The 19,539-nt window shown below is 37.4% G+C and overlaps 1 protein-coding gene across 1 annotated transcript; it reads left to right on the forward strand.

Moving 5' to 3' along the window:
- Positions 1–2,737: 2,737 nt before the first annotated feature.
- Positions 2,738–14,583, forward strand: LOC138906191 (uncharacterized). Its single transcript, XM_070194717.1, has 2 exons — positions 2,738–3,048; positions 13,950–14,583. The coding sequence occupies exons 1-2, from the start codon at positions 2,738–2,740 to the stop codon at positions 14,581–14,583; spliced, it is 945 nt and encodes a 314-aa protein (XP_070050818.1).
- The last annotated feature ends 4,956 nt before the right edge of the window (positions 14,584–19,539 follow it).

The raw sequence follows: 19,539 nt of genomic DNA on the forward strand, positions 1-19,539 counted from the left end.
ATAAATCCCATGAAGAGGGAAAGATAAATATACAACGATTCAAATATGTTTAATTGTTCATTGAATTCGTAAAAGAATTTTCGAACTGTCAAATGTATTTTTGGTATTCGTTTTAAGTGTATCCATAACTCTTGCACAAAGATTCTTATCTTTTTTATGTATTTGATGAGATTTCTTATTTCTTTTGTCTTTTTCTGTCAACAAGTAATATATTTTCGTTGTTTCGTTCTATTTTTTCCATGGTTTGAAATCGAAAAATCGAACCGATTATACCGAACCGAACATGAACAAACCAAACCGAACCGAAGTTATTATGGTTCGGATTTGGTTATTAAAATCACAAACCAAAAATCGAATAAACTGAACCGAAATTCTACAAAATCGACCCGAACCGACCGATATCCACCCCTACACGGTTCAATGACAGATGAAAAAAGAAGCAGTAGCAACATGAATTAATGACAGCAAGATAGCAAAAAAGTCGAAGCAAAAGAAATAACAGGTTGTAATAGAAATCTAAAAATAAGAAAGTACGAGACTAACACTAATACTACTGATATGGACACGAAAAACTCACGTCTGCTCACTAACCTTCTACCTTAAATCTCGACCTTCACACCCTCCTAAATGGTCATGTCCTCGGTATTCTGTGTGGCACATTCTTATCATATAGAAGATCGGATCTAAGACTCCATTTTATTCATTCCGCTCCAATACGATGTGCGACATTCTCGTCAATTTTTCCATTTCCTTGAAAGTTTATCCATTTTAATGTGATAAAAAAATTATGACTTTATTGTTATAATATGTAAAAATATTGACTTTACTGTTAAACTGTTATAATGGGTTAAATTCAATCACTTTAATGTGACAACAAATAGTTTAGTGACTTTATTGTTATAGTAGATAAAATTCAGTTACTGTAGTTTGACAAAAAATAATTTTATAAATTTATTATTATAATAAATAAAGCTTAATTACTTTAGCGTGACAAAATTAATTTTGTGAATTTATAATTCTAATGTATAAAGTTCAATCTCCATATATGGGTAAAGTTTAATAATTTTATTATTATAGTATTAAAAATTACAGTAGCATGATATAATGTTGTTTTGTAAAATTAATACATTATAATGGATAAAGTTCAATCTTCCCAATTTCTCAATCACATGGAAAAAAATACCATATGAAAGCAATTGACAACCTTGACATTTCTAGAAGCAGAAGCCAAAAAACTGTTGTTTACTGTATAATATCTCCATCATATGGTTGACTACAAGGTCGATTTTAGCAAGATCTGTGTAAATTATTCAGAGTTTTGGGTTCATACAAAAGATTTTCTGATATTTTGTAAATCTTATTTAATAATAAAAAAAATGGTGAGAGTACAGAAACTATTGACTGAGTAGGCAAACAAAAGTAGAGTCAAATTTCACGCGCAAAAATCCAACTGTATATTGAAGGGATCCAAAGCCTATTTTGTCATGCGTATGAAAATAACTTCATAGGAGTAATTCTTTAGTCAAAACACTCCATTAAAACTCTCTATTCAAAGAAAAGGACTGCACCCCATTTCACATTTCAACTTTCTTGGGCTTAATTGGAATTAGGCCCCACTTCTTCTTCAACGTACATCTTACTCTTTTCAATTGTAAAGATGCAAAATTGGGAACCTCTTATGTACACGTTACCCCCTCAACATTTTTGTTTTTACCTTGAATGGCTTACTTACAAAAGGTTTTGAAGTAACGGTAAGGTTATTTCCGTGTAACCTTAGGTCACGAGTTTGAATCGTGAAAGCAATCACTAATGTTTGCATTAGGTTAGATTGTCTACATCACACCTATTGGATGCGGCCCTTTTCTCGACCTGCATGATTGCAGGATACTTTGTGCATCGGGCTGCCCTTTAATGTAATGGTTTACTTATAAAAAAATTGGTCGAGACTTTCGGTATCTAAAATTCACTTACCCGATTAGTTCAATTCGTGCTAGGTAGGTTCATCGAGAGGTGTTCAACGCTCACATTTGGAGCTCAAATTCGAGACTCTTAATTAAGAGTAAAACAATTTTAACCATCCCAACCCTTCAGTGGAGCTTTTAAAAGAATGGAAATAACAATAATGAAGATCATTGTGTTTGCGCTAAGATATCTACTTACTGTGTATATAACCTAAGTAAATTATCTATTTTAGAATTTAGAATCTATAGACTTAAAATTCTGAATTCGTCTCTTACTAGATATTAAGAATTCGTCTCTCTCGGCACACGTTTAGCATGAAATGCTAATCTGCGCTCATCGGAAATGGGAAGAGCACGAGGTCGGCCGTGCAAAGCTACAAAACAACTGATAGAGGAAGACAGCAACTCCATGGAAGGAAGGATCTCAGAACCTTTACGTATGGTAACACCAAAGCCCCTAGCAACCGAAGGCAACGCTTCTAGCTTATCGACCAAAATAAGGGTCAATGAGAGTAATAACGCCACTAATGCAAGGAAAATGATTGAGAAAATTACAGGCACTAAAGGAAAGGAACATGCAACAACTAATTTGGAGATTTGGCCAACCCTACGTGTGCGCAGTGAAGGTATCAAAACCCCAGCAACTACATGGATAACTCTGGTACACATGCAGACTGATCTAAGCTCAAAGGAACCAGGGCAGAAGTAGACTAAGGTTGCAAATCCACAATCGAAGCAAGATCAAAGTGACAAAGTCAATGAAACAGTAGATCAGAATGGAGGTGCACAGCGTAAATTACAACTGGAACCAGAACAACCAGCAAGGAAGGCATGGTCGGCGCTATTTGAGGAGAAAAAAAATGGCAGCGCGAGGTATGGATCTGACTTATATACCTACTACAATTGTTGAGGGTGAGATGATTGTGGAATTGGTACAAGAGGATATAGATAGTGAGATTGACAAATGGAAATATGCTACAATAACATATGTTATTGGTGGTTCACCTACAATTGGGGCTATGGAGAGATTTCTAGCAACACAGGGGAATTTCTCAGCAAAACCAAAAGTAATTTACCACAATGCAGGGTATTTTGTGATCAATTTTTCATGTTTGGAAGAAAGAAATTTGGTGATGTACTCAGGGCCTCATATGTTGAACTATCGACCAGTCATTATGTCATGACTCAAAATCCCACCATAGACGTCGTGATGGCACCTAGTCTTAGGGACTAGGTAAGCCTAACATTAATTGAAATAACATTATTTAAATAACATCTAACAATTTGAAATAGAAATATCTTAAACTTTACCATTCTCAAAATCCGGTAGTACAAGTCATAAGCTCTACAGAGTGTTTGCTAGAAAGTTTCTAATTACAACTGTCCAGAAATAAGAATAAACAGTGAAAAATAAAAACTTGAAGGTGACTCCGAAGCCTGCGAACGCAGCAGCAGGTTTACCTTGAGTCTCTACAGCAACGACCCGCGTAGCTACTAACGAACAATACCCAGATCTGCACAAAAATATGCAGAAGTGTAGAATGAGCACACCACAGTGGCGCCCAGTAAGTATCAAGACTAACTTCAGTGGAGTAGTGACAAGGTACAGTCCAGACACTCACTCGTCAAATAACATGTGTCATACTAAAATAATCGAGAACAAATAGAAATGATATAAACAGTAAGGCAGCAAGAACACCAGAATTATTACTCCGACAAATAAGAAAGAACACAAGTACAACTAATTAAACAAGTATTTCACATAATAACCCTTCAAATAAAATACCCTCCAAATATATATTTCTTCAAATAAGTATCCTTCGAATATAAAATTTTTTCAAATAAATATCTTTAAAAATATAATTCTTCAATTTAAAAGTCACCCTACCACACCTCATTTCATAATCATCAAATACGGGTCTCAACCCACCTTTATATTTCCATGGCACCTCGTGCCCATATTTCTATCACAACTGCACGGACTACTCACGTGCCAATAATATCAATGTATATAAGATCCACATGATCAATTTATTCTCAATAAGGTAAGTTTAAAATTTTTAAATCAAGTAGGAAATCAACAAAAGAATGAATTTATTTTTGAAATTATTTGGGCGGAGAAAATAATATTTCAATAAAAACGAAACACCTGATAGTTGCTGATTTGGATGTGAAACTTATAAGAATTAAAGCGTACAATAATTTCTTTTATTCAAAATAACTTAACCTTAAAAATTAGTAAAAACTAGAAACACAAATCCCCAGAGTCTCGTACAAGACCCAAAGCCAACACATTACAACTAGGAATACAAACACACAATAAAATCAAATAATACATCACGGAAGAACACAAGAATTTACATATCACGGAAAAATAAAATAACCAAAGGCAAGTGCATCCATAGAAAAACATCAACAAAGGGCACTCCCGAGGTATCGCCTCGTAGTCCCAAAAGTAAATATGCAAGACAGGGGGGATCTCCCGGAATACCGTTCTGTAGTCCCAAAGTAAATATGCAGGGCATGGGGATCTCCAGGAATACCGTTCCGTAGTCCCAAAGTAAATATGCAGGGCAGGGGGATCTCCCGGAATACCGTTCTGTAGTCCTAAAGTAAATATGAACGGCAAGGGGATCTCCCGGAATACCGTTCTGTAGTCCCAAAGTAAATATGCGGGGCAGGGGGATCTCCCGGAATATCATTTCGTAGTCTCAAAGTAAATATGATTTCAACAACTGCACATCAAGTGCTCACATATCATAAATGGCTCATCAAGTGCTCAAATATTTCAACTTGCTACGGAAACCAACAATACATTATTTTTCACAATAAGGAGCCCATGGCTCGACCATAATGTGCACAAAAATCTTAACAAAAATATCCGGGAGTGAACAACTCAAAAAATAATATTTCACATAAATTCAAGGTGGCAATCACATCAAATAATCATAGAAAAACAATTTCAACAAATAGGGAGCTAGGCATGACAAATAGAGGATTTAATAAGTGCCAATAATTTCCAACTTAATATATAAGGGCGTCTAAGGATTTTAATCAACGAAATTTGCACATATAAACCAAGTACGTACTCGTCATCTCGCGTACATGATTTTCAATTTATACAATTTGCACATAATACTCAATGACTAAAGGGTATTTCCCCCACTCGAGGTTAAGCAAGACACTTACCTCAACTACGCTCAATCAGTCAAGTAGTATGCCCTCTCTTCGATTTTCCGACTCAAATCGACTCGAATCTAGTCATAATTAATTAGATTCAATCAATACAAATTATAGGAATAAATTCCATATGAAAATATAAATTTTCGACAAAAATCCAAAATTAAACCCAAAAATCGCCCGTGGGGCTCACATTTCGGAACCCGGCAAATATTACAACATATGAACGCTTATTCGGATACGAGTTCAACCATACCAATTTTATCCAATTCCGATAACATCTCGACCTCCAAATCTTAAATTGAACCAAGAGGGTTTTCACAATGTTTCCAACTTAATTCACCGATTAAATGTTAAAAACAACCTTGGATTCGGGTAACTAAACCAATATTGAGTTAAGAACACTTACCCCCGTTATTTCCTCTGAAAATATCCCAAATATAGCATCATCCCGAGCTCTAATCCGTCAAAAATAGCAAATGGGACGAAGTCCCATTTTCAGAACTTAAACTCACTGCCCAGACTTTTCTTCTCCGCGTTCGCGAAAGCCTAACCATGCACAGCATCGTGTTTGCGTTCAAGCTCTCGCGTTTGCGGTAGCCAACTGACCTCCTTCTTTGCGTTCGCAGTCCAAGCTTCGCGTTCGCGTAAGTTTGACCAGACCTTGCCTCGCGTTCGTATCCACTGCTTCACGTTCTCGAAGGTCAAATCCAGCACCCCCAAAATTTCTTCTTCGTGAACGCGGGACTTCCTTCGCGTTCGCAAAGAAGGAAACCAGACTCCATAATCAGCAGTTCCAAAACAACTCCAAATGATCTGAAACCACCCCGAAACACACCTGAGGCCCCCGGGACCTCAACCAATCATACCAACCAGTCCCATAACACATTAAGAACTTGCTCGAGGACTCAAATCGCATCGAACAACATCAAAACGACGAATCTCACTTCAAATCAAAAATCTATGAACTTTGAACTTTCAAATTCTATATCTTGTGCCGAAACACGTCAAATCAATTCGGAATGACTTTAAATTTTGCACACAAGTCATAAATGACATAACGGACCCATTTCAAATTTCCAAAATCGGATTCCGTCCTCAATATCAAAAAGTTAACCCCCTGGTCAAACTTTCCAAAATTTCATCTTTCGCCATTTCAAGCCTAATTCCACTACAGACCTCCAAATAATTTTTCGGACACGCTCCTAAGTCCATAACCACCATACGGAGCTATTGACAACATCAAAATTCCATTCCGGAGACGTTTGCTCAAAAGTCAACTCTCCGGTCAACTCTTTCCATTTAAGCTTCTAAATAAGGATTGTTCTTTTAATTTAATTCCGAATCTTCAGTAAATCAAACTCGACCACACCCGCGGGTCATAATACATATTGCGAAGATACTCGAGACCTTAAGTCACTGAACGGGACATAAATTCTTAAAATGACAAGTCGGGTTGTTATATTCTCTACCTCTTAAACAAACGTTCGTCCTCGAACGTGCTATGAATTATTCTGAGGTTACCAAATTGATGATTTTACTTTTACACATATACTCACGGTTGATCCCCCGTTACCGCATTTGAGATAAGATCGACAACTCCATCTCAATTGAGATTATTTCTTTTATCCATATTTGTAAACTTTAAGACCAATTTCTGACACTCCAAACATTTTCAAAAGTCCTGATATTTTTTCACGACAACGCACGGTATTAGTCTCAACTGGCTATAGCAATTCGTGCCTACGCACACATCAACTTTCTTGATAGTGTTGACATACTTAAAAATTTCTAGGGTGTTACATTCTCCCCCGCTTAGGATCATTCGCCCCCAAACACATAACATAACTTATCTCTCCTTTTGCGAATCTCACTCCCCCAAATTTTACTAACTCCCAAATTTTTCAGAAATTTTGGCAGAGTCTCCCCTGTAAATAGGCCTATCCACCTGCCAGAGTAACACCAAAACAACTCCTAACGACACATCCACAACCCAACAAAATACTACAGGGTATATATCAATAACACTAATTTTGGCATCACAAGCACTGCATTACCATAATGATATCAGGACATGAAGCATATCATATGTATGCTCATCACCACATCTCTGGTCTTAAAAACTGTTCATAATTAATTTCAGCATCATCAATTAATCTCATACTAACCACCACCTCATTTCAAATTTTCACAACACTGACAACAGAATGTGAGGCATGAAGACCTCATGATTACTTACTCTGATTAATGAGTCACATTCAACGCCATATGTACACTCACCTCATAGGCTAAAACTCAATGTTTACAACACGAAAATAGCTGAATATGAACAGAAAATATAAAAGAATTATCAAATAAGCCTAACATGCATGACTCCCTATTAATACTATTGTACAAATTAAATTTCACAAAGGGAGAATTTAAACTAATAAATATTTCACCACAAGGACCTCGTCCTTATATAAATTCCACCATGGCTTGTAGCCCGCTTTAAATATTTCACATCATATAAAAATGCGAGGATCCCATCCTCAACTCTGAATCACAAGTATTTTGCACATTGGGCCAACTGAAATTTTCAATTTCCTTTCTTTCTTCTTTTCAATATATTTCATAAACAGGTTTCACAACACATAATGAACCCTCATACCGGTAGGGCATATAATTCATAAAAATTGGAATCAATTATTCCGAAACATATTAAACCCACTGTAATGAATAACAAAAAATTGCTTTTGGACTTATAACCCTCAATGATGTACAAAAATAAATGACACACACGGGCTCACACCTTCAAATCTCCGAACAGGGATAAACATATAAGTGGGTCATAAATTTTCGAAGCTCACCCATAAGTGGAGCATAATAGGATGACTCGCCTCAATATTCATAATCGAATCAATTTAAGGAAAATATCCTTTTATAATAGAATCAGGATCGTACATGTGACAACACCATCTGGTGTGTTGGCCTCAGCCAAATCATAGCGATTATATCAATGAGTCGGGCCTCCACCTCTTAGGTGCCCACTACCCTCCTATCCTCCACCTCTAGCTGACTGTGCACGTGGAGTATCAGCTAGAATAAAGCTTGTAGCTGGAGTGTTCTTATAAAATCCACCCCTTCCAAGTCTGGGACAATCTCTCATGATATGCCTAGTATCACCACACTCATAACAACCCCTATGAGGTCGCGACTGCTCGTACTGAGTCTTGCCGGATAACTGGAATACCCACTGTAAGAATCTCGTATCGGTGGTGCACTGTAAAATTGGAGCACTCCGAGTAATCTGATGTGCGGACTGATCTGGCTGACTGCTCGAGCCTCCGCTATAATGGGTCCTAGCTGAAGAGTAAATTCCATTGAACCCTCCAAATCTTCTAGACCTTTTGGCCTCTTTAGACTCCTTTTCCTCGCCTAAAACACCCTCAATCTTCCTTGTAGTCTCCACTACTTGTTGAAATGGAGTATCAGTTTGCAACTCTTGAGCCATGCATATTTTAATATCATAATCGAGCCCCTCAATGAATCTGCGGACCCGTTCTCTAATTGTAGGAACTAAGATAGGTGCATGACGGGCTAACTTACTGAACCTGATAGCATATTCTGATGATGTCATAGTGCCCTGACGTAACCGTTCAAACTCTGTGCCCCACACATCTCGGAGAGTCTGGGGAACAAACTCTTTCAAGAACATTTCCGAAAATTGAGCCCAAGTTGGTGGCATTGCATCGGCTGGTCTACCTTCTTCATAGATTTTCCTCCACTGATATGTTGTGCCTGACAGTTGAAATATAGTAAATTCAACTCTGCTCACCTCCACAATACCCACGGTGCGGAGAATACGGTGATAATTTTCTAGAAATCCCTGGGCATCCTCGGTAGTTGTGCCACTGAAAGTAGGTAGACTATACCTTTTAAACCTTTCAAGTCTCTTTTGTTCTTTTTCTGATGCCTCAGGCCTGACCTCAGACCGAACCAGAATAATAGGTTGTACTTGGTACTATACCCGGAACCTGACCAATGTGAACTTGCTGCTCTAGAGTTACTATGGCAGCGACACGTGCTCCTCATCGGCCTCTGCCCATAGAGACATCCGCTCCAGGGGTAACATTATCAGCAACTGCAGCTCGTGTCCTCACCATCTGTGAGAGCATGGAATGATAAAAGTTCAAACTTCAAGATCAATGAACTCGCACGATGGAATAAAAGAAGTGAGATTATCCTAATAATTCCGTAACCTCTCGAAGATAAGTACAGATGTCTCTGTACCGATCCGCAAGACTCTACTAAACTCGCTTATGACTCGTAGCACCTATGAACCTAAAGCTCTGATACCAACTTGTCACGACCCAAAATGCCACCACAGATGTCGTGATGGCACCTAGTCTTAGGGACTAGGTAAGCCTAACATTAATTGAAGCAACATCTAACAATTTGAAATAGAAATATCTTAAACTTTACGAGTCCCAAAACCTGGTAGTACAAGTCATAAGATCTACAAAGTGTTTGCTAGAAATCTTCTAAATACAACTGTCCAGAAATAAGAATAAAAAGTGCAAAATAAAAACTTGAAAGTGACTCCGAAGCTTGCGAACGCAATAGCAGGTTTACCTTGAGTCTCCACAGCAACGACCCGCACAACTACTAACGAACAATACCTGGATCGGCACAAAAATGTACAGAAGTGTAGAATGAGCACACCACAGTGGTGCCCAGTAAGTATCAAGACTAACCTCAGTGGAGTAGTGACGAGGTACATTCGAGATACTCACTAGTAAAATAACCTGTGTCATACTAAAATAATCGAGAACAAATAGCTGTGATATAAACAGTAAGGCAACAAGAACACCACAATTATTAATCCGACAAATAAGAAAGAACACAAGTATAATTTATTAAACAAGTCTTTCACATAATAACCCTTCAAATAAAATACCCTCCAAATATATATTTCTTCAAATAAGTATCCTTCGAATATAAAACTCTTTCAAATAAATATCTTTAAAAATATAATTCTTCAATTTAAAAGTCACCCTACGACACCTCATTTCATAATCATCAAATACGGGTCTCAACCCACCTTTATTTTTTCACGGCACCTCGTGCCCATATTTCTATCACAACTGTATGGACTACTCACGTGCCAATAATATTGGTATATAAAATCCACATGATCAATTTATTCCCAATAAGGTAAGTTTAAAATTCTTAAATAAAGTAGAAAATCAACAAAAAAATGAATTTATTTTAGAAATCATTTGGGCGGAGAAAATAACATTTTAATAAAAACGAAACACCTGATAGTTGCTGATTTGGATGTGAAACTTATAAGAATGAAAGCGTACAACAATTTCTTTTATTCAAAACAACTTCACCATAAAAATTTGTAAAAACTAGAAACACAAATCCTCAGAGTCTCGTACAAGAGCCAAAGCCAACACATTACAACAAGGAATACAAACACACAATAAAATCAAATAATACATCACGGAAGAACACAAGAATTTACATATCACGGAAAAACAAAATAACCAAAGGCAAGTGCATCCATAGAAAAATATCAACAAAGGGCATTCCCGAGGTACCGCCTCGTAGTCCCAAAAGTAAATATGCAAGACAGGGGGGATCTCCCGGAATACCGTTTTGTAGTCCCAAAGTAAATATGCAGGGCATGGGGATCTCCAGGAATACCGTTCCGTAGTCCCAAACTAAATATGTAGGGCAGGGGGATCTCCCGGAATACCGTTCTGTAGTCCTAAAGTAAATATGCAGGGCAAGGGGATCTCTCAGAATACCGTTCCGTAGTTTTAAAGTAAATATACAGGGCAGGGGGATCTCCCGGAATACCGTTCCGTAGTCCCAAAGTAAATATTCAAGGGAGGGGGATCTCCCGGAATACCGTTCTGTAGTCCCAAAGTAAATATGCAGGGCAGGGGGATCTCCCGGAATACCGTTCCGTAGTCCCAAAGAAAATATGACTTCAACAACTGCACCTTAAGTGCTCACATATCATAAATGGCTCATCAAGTGCTCAAATATTTTAACTTGCTACGGAAACCAACAATACATCATTTTCCACAATAAGGAGCCCGTGGCTCAGCCATAATGTGCACAAATAGAGGTTTTAATAAGTGCCAATAATTTCCAACTTAATATATAAGGGCGTCTAAGGATTTTAATCAACGAAATTTGCACATATAAACCAAGTACGTACTCATCATCTCGCGTACATGATTTTCAATTTACACAATTTGCACATAATACTCAATGACTAAGGGGTATTTCCCCCACTCGAGGCTAAGCAAGACACTTACCTCAACTGCGCTCAATCAGTCAAGTAGTATGCCCTTTCCTCTATTTTCCGACTCCGATCGACTCGAATCTAGTCATAATTAATTAGATTCAATCAACACAAATTATAGGAATAAATTCAATATGAAAATACAAATTTTCAACAAAAATTCAAAATTTAACCCAAAAATCGCCAGTGGGGCCCATGTCCCAGAACTCGACAAAAGTTACAAAATATGAATGCCCATTCCGATACAAGTTCCACCATACCAATTTTATCCAATTCCGATAACAACTCGACCTCCAAATCTTAAATTGAACCAAGAGGGTTTTCACAATTTTTCCAATTTAATTCACCGATTAAATGTTAAAAACAACAATGGATTCGGGTAATTTAACCAATATTGAGTTAGGAACACTTACCCCGTTGTTTCCTCTAAAAATCTCCCAAAATCGCCTCATCCCGAGCTCCAATCCGTCAAAAATAGAAAATGGGACGAAGTCCCATTTTCAGAACTTAAACTCACTGCCCAGGCTTTTATTCTTCGCGTTCGCGTGACCAGTGTCACGTTCGCGAAAGCCTGACCATTCACAGCTTCGCGTTCGCGAAGGGTTAATGGCTCAAGGTCCCGGCTCCCCTACCTTTTTCGCGTTCGCGACCACTACATCGCATTCGTGTAAGCTTGACCAGACCTTGCCTCGCGTTCGTGTCCACTGCTTCGTGTTCGCGAAGGTCAAATCCAGCACCCCCAAAATTTCTTCTTCGCGAACGCGGGACTTCCTTCGCGTTCGCGAAGAAGGAAACCAGACTCCAGAATCAGCAATTCCAAAACAATTCCAAATGATCTGAAACCATCCCGAAACACATCCGAGGCCCCCGGGACCTCAACCAAACATACCAACCAGTCCCATAACACATTAAGAACTTGCCCGAGGCCTCAAATTGCATCGAACAACATCAAAACGATGAATCGCACTTCAAATAAAAAATCTATGAACTTTAAACTTTCAAATTCTATATCTTGTGCCGAAACACGTCAAATCAATTTGGAATGATATCAAATTTTGCACACAAGTCATAAATGACATAAATGACCTATTCCAAATTTTTAGAATCGGATTCCGTCCCCGATATCAAAAAGTCAACCCCCCGGTCAAACTTTTCAAAATTTTATCTTTCGCCATTTCAAGCCTAATTCCACTACAGACCTCCAAATAATTTTTCGGACATGCTCCTAAGTCCATAATCACCATACGGAGCTATTGACAACATCAAAATTCCATTCCAGAGTCATTTGCTCAAATGTCAACTCTCCGATCAACTCTTTCAATTTAAGCTTCTAAATAAGGATTGTTCTTTTAATTTAATTCCGAATCTTCAGTAAATCAAACTCGACCATACCCGTGGGTCATAATACATATTGCAAAGCTACTCGAGACCTTAAGTCACTGAACGAGGCATATATTCTTAAAATGACAAGTCGGGTTGTTACACATTATCAAGGCCTAGACTGCTGATTTTGATTTTGATGCTGAAGATCTGAAAACAATTTCCATTTGGATAAAATTGCCTAACCTACCTTTGAGTTGTTGGAGTGCAAATGCGTTGAGCAGAATTGGGAGTGGTTTAGGCCAACCCATATATGTTGATGCATGTACCTCGAATGCAGAGAGAATTTCATGTGCACGGTTTCTGGTAGAGATAGATGTAACCAAGGAGCTCCCAAATGTAACCAAAATTAAAGATCCAAAAGGCAAAATGATTGAGTAGGAAGTATGGTATGACTGGAAGCCAACTTATTGCTCAAGATGTATGCAAATTGGCCATAATTGTCAACAACAGCAGGTCCATATAGCAGGGGTGGAGACGAAGATAGGCCAACAACAACACATGAAAATCTCAAGGCAGAGGACAGAATGGAAGCCTATTAACATTGAAAGTAAAATACAAAACCTACATCAAAAGGACATACTAGTAAAGAATAATGAGACCCAAAGCGTAAAAGATCAAACGATGGAGGGTGGAGATATGTGGCAACAAGTGAAGAGTAAATCAGCAGCAAAAGGGTAGAAATTACCAATATCTGGGCAGCACATCACAGTTCTGAATGGGTTTAATACATTAGTAGAAGCATGGCAAGAGCAAAATCTAAGAGGAAATGGAATAGCTGAATATAGTTCAAGTAGAGGTGTTACCACAAAATAATACCACAATATCAATATGATAATCACATAGAATGTAAGGGGTTTCAACAAAGTGTTTAAGCACAAGGAGTTAAGGGTGTTTATGAAGGAAAATAAGGTGAATATGATAGCAATAAGTGAGCATAGAATTCATGAAGCAAAAGCTGATAAGATTATAAAGAAGATTCTACCGGGGTGGAAGTGGTGTCATAATGTGTCAACTTCATGTGAGGGGAGAATATGGGTAATTTGGAATCTAAATGTTCTAAGTTACACAGTTATGGAGAGATCTGCCTAGATCTTTCATGGAACTATTAAAGTTCTGCATAGCAATAAGGAGTTTCAATTTTTAGCAGTGTATGGGCTACATAATGTGCAAGATAGGAAATCTCTATGGGATATGCTTAGGGACATGGAGGGGAAAATCATGGGACCTTGGTTGATAATGGGGGATTTCAATGCAATTTTGGGGGCTGAAGATAGAGTCCTTGGTAGAGAAGTGCAAAACCATGAAATAAAAAATTTCAGAGCTTTGATGGAAGACTGTAGTTTGACAGAGCTACCAATAGTTGGCAAGTCATATACATGGACAAATGGCCATGTTTATTGTAGAATTGATAGGGCAATTGTAAATGACAACTGGATGATCAATATGCCTCCTCTACAAGTGCATATAATGAATTCTCTATTCTCTGATCTCTCTCTATTGGGTATTGAGGTAGAGGGAAGCTGTGATAAAACGAAGCGGCCTTTCAAATTTTACAATTGTATGGCAGATCACCCGGATTTTGGGAAGATTGTTGAGGATAACTGGGGACTGCATGAAGGAAGTATGGAAGCTATATGGAAAAATTTAAAAAATGTAAGATCAGCTTTGAAACAGTTAAATACAAAGGAATTTATGAATGTTGCAGAGAAGATTAGAACTATCAGAGAAAAGCTGAAAGACATACAAGGAAAATGAAGATTTCTAATACCCCAAGTAGTTTGTTTGAAGAGGAAAAATACCTTCTGTTACAACTTGAGAAATGGGATAAAATTGAGGAATCCATCTATAAACAGAAATCAAGAGTACAATGGCTGTAATTGGGAGATACAAATAGTGCTTATTTCTTTGCTAGCATCAAGGGCAGGAAGGTGCAGAATCAGATAACAAAACTCATAGACAGTAATGGTGATGTGATGACAAATCCAAAGAAGATTGAAGCAGAAGTGGTTGGGTTTTATAAAAAATTATTAGGAACTGCAAATCAAAGTGTACCTGCTATTCACCCTGGATGGATAAGGAATGGAGCAGTCCTTACAAGAAGTCAACAGATGCAGCTTATAACTCCTTTTACAAAAGAGGATGTAATTCAAGCATTGAAGGGCATTAATGACATGAAGGCATCTGGAGGGGATGGTTTTAATTCATATTTTTTCAAAGAATCATGGCATATTACTAGTGAAGAGATTGTAAGTGCAATTCTGGATTTCTTCAATACAGGAAAAATGTTTAAACCAATCAACATTACAGCAGTGACTTTAATACCCAAAGTCAAGAATCCAACTTCAATTAGAGAATACATGCCAATTTCATGCTGCACCATTCTGTACAAGATTATCTCCAAAATGTTGACTGGTAGATTGATGCAAGTGATGAATACTTTGGTAGATGAAAGCCAGGCAGCTTTTGTTCCTGGAAGAGTCTTGACAGATAACATATTACTTAGCCATGAGTTGATAAAGGGATATGGTAGGAAAGGGATTTCACCTAGATGTATGATCAAGATCGACATGCAAAAAGCATATGACTTCCTTGACTGGGTATTTCTGGAACAAGTGCTTGTAGGGCTATGCTTTACCAAAGAGTTTATAGGGTGGATTATGGAGTGTATTAGAACTGTGTCATATTCTATAAATATTAATGGAAGTCCTACTTTACCATTTGCAGCTAAGAGAGGGGTAAGACAAGGCGATCCAATGTCACCATTACTGTTTGTTTTAGCAATGGAATACTTGACTAGGATTCTGAAAAAGCTGAAAGACCAGCCTGACTTTAACTACCATCCTAGGTGTGAAAAATTGAGAATCATTCAGCTCAGTTTTGCAGATGATTTACTCTTGTTCTGTCGAGGGGATGTGATATCCATACAATTGTTATATGAATGTTTCCAGAGTTTCTCAAAAGCTTCAGGTCTTGTTGCAAATCAAAGCAAAAGTTGTGTGTATTTTGGTGGAGTTTCAATAGCTGTACAGCAAGAGATCATTCAGAAAATTGGCTTTACAATAGGTGAACTACCTTTTCGATCTGTACAGGATTATCTCCAAAATGTTGACTGGTAGATTGATGCAAGTGATGAATACTTTGGTAGATGAAAGCCAAGCAGCTTTTGTTCCTGGAAGAGTCTTGACAGATAACATATTACTTAGCCATGAGTTGATAAAGGGATATGGTAGGAAAGGGATTTCACCTAGATGTATGATCAAGATCGACATGCAAAAAGCATATGACTTCCTTGACTGGGTATTTCTGGAACAAGTGCTTGTAGGGCTATGCTTTCCCAAAGAGTTTATAGGGTGGATTATGGAGTGTATTAGAACTGTGTCATATTCCATAAATATCAATGGAAGTCCTACTTTACCATTTGCAGCTAAGAGAGGGGTAAGACAAGGCGATCCAATGTCACCATTACTGTTTGTTTTAGCAATGGAATACTTGACTAGGACTCTAAAAAAGCTGAAAGAGCAGCCTGACTTTAACTACCATCCTAGGTGTGAAAAATTGAGAATCATTCAGCTCAGTTTTGCAGATGATTTACTCTTGTTCTGTCGAGGGGATGTGATATCCATACAATTGTTATATGAATGTTTCCAGAGTTTCTCAAAAGCTTCAGGTCTTGTTGCAAATCAAAGCAAAAGTTGTGTGTATTTTGGCGGAGTTTCAATAGCTGTGCAGCAAGAGATCATTCAGAAAATTGGCTTTACAATAGGTGAACTACCTTTTCGATACTTATGAGTACCTTTGAGTTCAAAAAGATTGTCAGTTAATCAATGTCAACCTCTACTGGATAAAATGCTGGGGAGAGTTATATCATGCCCCAAAACCGAGGAGCGCGACCGATGCTCAACCGAGTGAGCCCGACCGAGCAAGTCTGTTAGATTTTATTCTACCCAAACTCATCCACGAATAGAGATAATGCATATTTTCCTAAATTAGACAAAAGGTGTTCACGTCTACAATACCAATTCATTTCCAATAGTTTCGTCATTTTTAAAGTCTCAATTGGACAGTAATACAACCACAACATTATATATATATATATATATATATATATATATATATATATATATATATATATATATATATATATATATTGACTTTTCCAGTACCAATACACAACCCAGACTATGTCTATGGAACCTTTATGGATAAATAAGAGTACAATGATAATGCCGGCAATAAGGCCCCGCCTATACCTCAAACAGAATACACAAGGTACAAAGATACATGACCCCGGGAGGAAGTGGGGCTCACCAAGTCAGCTGGGAAGAAGGTGCACTGCTATCACTGATCAATGTCTCCTATTGTGGAACCACTTGCATCCATTGAAAGATGCAGCGCTCCCGGCAAAAGGGATGTTAATACTATCGAATAGCACTAGTATGTATAACTAAACACCCTCTCAATAGAATGACAAATAATACAAACAAGATTATCATAATATTAATGAAAACCTTAATCAATATCAAACCTCAATTTAGGATCAAGACAGTGTTCAAATTAATTTCCATATCTCATATTGGGAGATTTATTTAGCATCGATATACCATTGTCCACAATACCATTATTCACAATACCAGTACCACTATATTCTCAGTACAGAGTCCGATCACGACCCGATCGGCTAGGCTATCTCATTAGAGATATCAACCACAATTACTCCCAATATCAGTACCACCGTCTTTAACACGGAGTCCGATCATGACCCGATCGGCTAGGCTGTCTTATTTGAAGACATCAACCAAAATTACTCTTAATATCAGTACCATCGTATTTAATACGGAGTCCGATCACGACCCGATCGGCTAGGCTGTCTTATTTGAAGACATCAATCAAATTTACTCTTAATATCAGTACCACCGTTGTTAACACGGAGTCCGATCACGACCCGATCGGCTAGGCTGTCTTATTTGAAGACATCAATCAAAATTACTCTTAATATCAGTACCACCGCCGTTAACACGGAGTCCGATCACGACCCGATAAGCTAGACTATCTTATTTGAAGACATCAACCAAAATATCAATTTCAATAATAATTTTCAGCACAATCACCATCATGTGTGCGACATGGTGTCCAATCACGACCCGATCGGCTAGGATGTCTTATTCGAGACATCAACCCTTTTATATCAATCAATCTTATCCCAATTAAGAGGAATAATTTTATCACATCAATCTCATCCCAAATAAGGAAAATAATTCACCAAAATAACATAGGTACAAATGTATTTACCTCATCATCTTCCACATTGTATAAATCTCCACTAGTATTTTCAACCAATAATAACAACAATAATTCCTTGGCTCTTTTGGCCATTCACAAGATTCTTTATTCAAGGCACGGTGGCCATATTTGTTATTCCACACTTTTATTTTTTCCCTTTCATGTATCATCATCATAAATATCAACATACATATAATATTCCGGAAATCACAACTTTAAGTTCATTTGAAATGATCAATTTAAGCACCATAGATTTCTTTCCGAGAAGTGGAGTAAAATGATTGGCAATTGATGTGTAAGTTTAAATCATCACCAAATAACACACCATTTATTCTTGATATATTTTTTCCCACAAGGGGCGATACACAATTTCCACTCACGAATATGTAAGGACGCAAAACACGTTGGAAATACTCACAAAGCATAGTATTTGTTAAAACATCCTCTTATGGCATGACTTGAGTACGAAATCTTTTAGGCGATTCTATTTTCGAAGTCATTTTAAAACATTTGAGTCGAGACTCATTTCATAACCTTTCTCACATCATTTCATTTCATTGGCACCATTGGCAACAAATACAACTTTCACTCTTGCATATTCGCCACACTTTATATGACAATTCACTTATTTCATTTCCAATCACCTTTATAGGCTATCAACAATAATACATTTCCAATCTAGACTTTAGGTACACATATGAGCAATTTAGAGTCTAAGGCACATAGAGATATTTCATAAAATTTGGCATATTAGCCTTCATTTGAACTTGACTTAAAGTTGAAACATTATTAATGCACAACCCATATTTTAACACATACTCAATTGGTAACATAACATGAATAAAGCATTTGGGATGCTTGTTGAACATATATCTTTCAACCCAACCTTACTTGGAATAGCCAGTTTCATAATGAATCACTCGGGACTTATATAATTTACATGAATATCGTGGGATTCAATTCTAAGAGAAGAGTTTAGCCAACATACCTTGCTTTGAGCTTTCCTTAAATTACTACAACGTTCAGAAAATTCTAGCTATCCCAATCTATTTTGAGACATAACAAAATTGAACCATTATTAGGAAGATATTCATGGTCTCAGCTCATTTGAGCATTTTATCGAACAATATATGTGAAAATTGGTTACAAGATTCTTCCATAAGGTTTCTCTCACTTCAAAACCCAATCTTTACCCATTTGAGCTCAACAATCTCCCCATAAAACTTATTGGTACATGAATGTATAAATAATACTCTCACACCCAAGAATCATACTCCAAATCAACCATGTTTTACCCAAATTCGAAATTGAAAACTAGGGTATGGAACCTTACCTCTTAGATGAAGAACTTGAGGGATTTTTTGTTGGATTTCAAGGCTTGGACAAGATCTTGATGAACAAAGTACTTGAGCTTCTTCCTCTCTCTACAAC

This window comes from Nicotiana tomentosiformis, chromosome 2 (genome assembly GCF_000390325.3).
Source record: "Nicotiana tomentosiformis chromosome 2, ASM39032v3, whole genome shotgun sequence".
NCBI lineage: Eukaryota > Viridiplantae > Streptophyta > Magnoliopsida > Solanales > Solanaceae > Nicotiana > Nicotiana tomentosiformis.

Coding starts and splice junctions, on each gene's coding strand:
- LOC138906191 (XM_070194717.1), top strand. CDS start 2,738: ATGGAGGTGCACAGCGTAAATTACAACTGGAACCAGAACAACCAGCAA. Junction 3,049..13,949: donor GTAATTTACCACAATGCAGG/GTATTTTGTGAT, acceptor AGTTCTGCATAG/CAATAAGGAGTTTCAATTTT.